Below are 3,134 nucleotides of genomic sequence, written 5' to 3' on the forward strand. Positions count from 1 at the left end.
ACTCAAACTATGATTTCTTGTGTGTTTCAGTTTCTCAAACCTGATCATGTGCGGCCTTGAAGTCATTCATCGTCAAGGGTCTTATGTCTGTACTGCTATATAACTTAGGCATTGGTCGGTTTTCCGCTTCAGCCACACTCCTCTCCTGCGAGTCAACAAACCCCCATGACTTTTATTAATCAAAAAACCACACATCATCATAACCCTTTACCATTTTTAAACAGAGCCATACCTTCTTTTCTTTTTCCAGAATCTCTCGGATAGGAAGATGTGCCGCCGTCACACAAAGATTCTGCAAACCAAAACAATTGTTTTAGAATGTGGGTTTTTATGAAAACGGATTTTCAACTTTCTGCTTTGGATGGAGGAAATTACAGACCTTTAAGTCACTCCCTGAGTACCCATCTGTCATATTTGCTATAGCTTCTAAATTTACGTCTTGTGCCATCTCTTCTTTCGCCAAAATTACGCTCAAGATCTTTGATCTGTTTGCTGAATCAGAGAGATTAACCATCAACCTGCACAGAAGATCTACTCTAAGCGATTCTTCAAAGATGATGACAAAAGACACATAATACAGAGAATAACTGACGGTTTACTACCTTCGGGGAAGCCGTCTAATAACTGCTTCGTCAAGGTCGAATGGTCTGTTGGTAGCAGCCAGTACTAAAACTCTTTCTTTATCCTTTGTGCGTAAGCCGTCCCAGTTTATCATGAATTCGTTCTTCATCTTACGCATAGCTTCATGTTCTCCTGGATTCTCACGTCTTCCTAACATGCTATCAACCTGAATAATTTCGTTCCCATTCAGAATATTTTCAGAAGGAAAAAGATAATGTAATGCGGAGGAGAGCTGTTCTTAACGTCATGCAACATACCTCATCGACAAAAATGACGCTTGGAGCTATCTTACTTGCTAATGAGAAAACAGCTTTAACATACTTCTCTCCCTCGCCAAACCACTGCAAGAAATCTAGATGTCAAGTCTAATCTCAATAGGAAACATTACAGAGTCAGGTGACCGTTTCAAGTAATAAATACCTTTGAGGTAATGCTGGACATTGATATATTGATGAAGTTTGCACCAGCCTCGGTTGCTACTGCCTTTGCCAGCATTGTCTTCCCCGTACCAGGCGGTCCAAACAACAGTATACCCTTAGTAGGCTGCATTAAAAAAACAGTTATACTGCAATTTCCACTTTGCAGAGATGGAGTGAAACAGATATTTGAAAACTAGTACCGATAAACATACCTTTGTAAGCTGGCCCTTGCCAAACAATTCGGGTCTTTGAAGAGGAAGCATGACCAACTCCTTCAAGGTGTCTTTAACATTTTCCAAAGCCCCGATATCATTAAAAGATACACCGATATCACTTGGAGGAATGACGTCTGATAGGAGTTTTTTCTCGAATTCATTCTCAGTAACAACATCCTATATTAATATAGTAATTGTTAAATATCCAAAAGTTATTTGGGAGGCAAAGTAGCATCAGATTTATGAATATTACTTTGAGAGATTTCTTTGTGCTCTTGTTTTCGTTTTGAATCTCATGCAACATCTGCAGGCTATATGTGATGCTGCAACAAACGCCAAACGGTTATTTGCAAGAAAATATCACAACCGCAATCCTCATGATCTATATTTCAGAGTTTCTATCGAAGGATCACCTTTCTGCCGAGATGATAAGCTTGTTGTCTTTGACTGTAGGATCTGAGCAGTTCATAAGATGATGGCCATAAGCCCAGCCAACAACTTTCTCCACACCTATTAATCATAGGGTTTTTGGTTAGACAAATAATCGGATTGTCAAGGACGAAAGACAGAAGGAAAAGGTTAAAGATGCCTACTATCAGAAGGAAAGGTTTGATCTTTGATGCACAAGGTTTCAAGGTCAGGGCAGACAAGATTGTTTTTACTAAGGACCTGCAACAACCATGAGCAGAACATAAGGAAACGCACACACTAAAAAAAAACCCAGGAACATTTAGATAGACACGAGACTTCATTGAAAGATGCTTACTGCACGGATGCTGGTGATATTAGCTTTAGCCTTCAGGATCTCTGCGTCACGTTCAAGTTTATCCTTCCAGTCCACCAGTAAAGCTTCATCCTATTTTGTTATAAGAACAAGAAGATAATGAAATATAAAAGAAACAAATGGCTTTAGACAACTAAAAGGGGCAAAAAAGGCTCAAACCTCAGGTAACTGGATGGTCACTTTGTTAGGAAATAGCCTCGTAATCTGTTTCACTGATTTAGGCATTTCTTTGTTCCTGTCCTGCAGTTTACCACCAAAGTTATCCTGCAGATGCCATGAAAAATCACTTCCAACACATCAAAGAGAGAGAGAGAGAGAGAGAGAGTATGTAATTTTTGCATACGTGTATAAGCTGCATCGTCAATTACAAGTTAAAAGTCAGAAAAAAGATTACATGCTTTGCAGTCTTAACAAAATGGAAATTATTAGAGATGAGTCGGGTTGTCATACCGGAAACGCAAGATCCAGCAATGCTGTCTGGTTGCTGCCGAACTTTGTGAACAAGAAACCTCCAGGGTGGGACTGCAAATGATATATATCAAACAATCAAATTAACCATTTTGAGAGAAACTTAAGAAGATTAAAAAAGCTTAAGAAAGAGAGATTGAATAGAAATCCTACTTTTTCCTTTCGGCTGTCCAACTGGGTTTGTGAGGCTATAACAACAATATTCTCAGGTAAATTCTCCAGCTTGCTCTTCAAAGTTATATACACATCACTGTTCCCCGACACAGATTTCTCAATGTCTTTCAGGAACAATATCAATGATCCTCTTTCAATTTCATTAAAAGCCACCTACAATATCATTCAAGAGGGGTTAAAGGTTCTCTGTAGTTTACAAGAACTATGAAATAATGTTCATATTATATAGAGAGGCAGCCAAAAGTGATAAGAACTACCTCAAAGATTTCATTGATGGCAAGTCTATCAGCATCGTCACTGGAAGAACTTTCTAAACGAAGTGAACTCGCTGCATACAAAGAAAGAATATCATTACTACATTTAACTTTTTAAATGAAAATCTGTAGACATTACTTATTAGCACGGGAATTACCAGTACAAAAAAAACCATGGTCGTCTTCACATAGACCACCA

General features: G+C 38.5%; 1 protein-coding gene and 1 long non-coding RNA gene across 3 annotated transcripts in view; both read right to left on the reverse strand.

The window, feature by feature from the left end:
• LOC104738781 overlaps positions 1 to 3,134 on the reverse strand; it is a 12,715-nt gene that overhangs the window by 4,071 nt on the left and 5,510 nt on the right. Inside the window, exons 21-26 of one of the 2 annotated variants that reach the window (XM_010458985.2) lie at positions 1,042 to 1,164; positions 879 to 962; positions 603 to 787; positions 380 to 518; positions 233 to 292; positions 41 to 145 (exon numbers count right to left, since the gene is read on the reverse strand). The exons of the other annotated variant lie outside the window; for it this stretch is intronic. Coding sequence (XP_010457287.1) covers positions 41 to 145; positions 233 to 292; positions 380 to 518; positions 603 to 787; positions 879 to 962; positions 1,042 to 1,164 — 696 coding nt within the window. The remainder of the gene's footprint in view (positions 1 to 40; positions 146 to 232; positions 293 to 379; positions 519 to 602; positions 788 to 878; positions 963 to 1,041; positions 1,165 to 3,134) is intronic. 2 annotated transcript variants of the gene reach the window in all.
• LOC104738780 lies at positions 2,373 to 3,134 on the reverse strand. The gene is made up of 5 exons (XR_759834.2): positions 3,094 to 3,134; positions 2,939 to 3,009; positions 2,661 to 2,834; positions 2,490 to 2,561; positions 2,373 to 2,391 (listed from the first exon to the last, which is right to left on the reverse strand). It is a non-coding gene; the product is annotated as an uncharacterized LOC104738780 (long non-coding RNA).

The sequence above is a fragment of the Camelina sativa genome, chromosome 14 (assembly GCF_000633955.1).
Source record: "Camelina sativa cultivar DH55 chromosome 14, Cs, whole genome shotgun sequence".
NCBI lineage: Eukaryota > Viridiplantae > Streptophyta > Magnoliopsida > Brassicales > Brassicaceae > Camelina > Camelina sativa.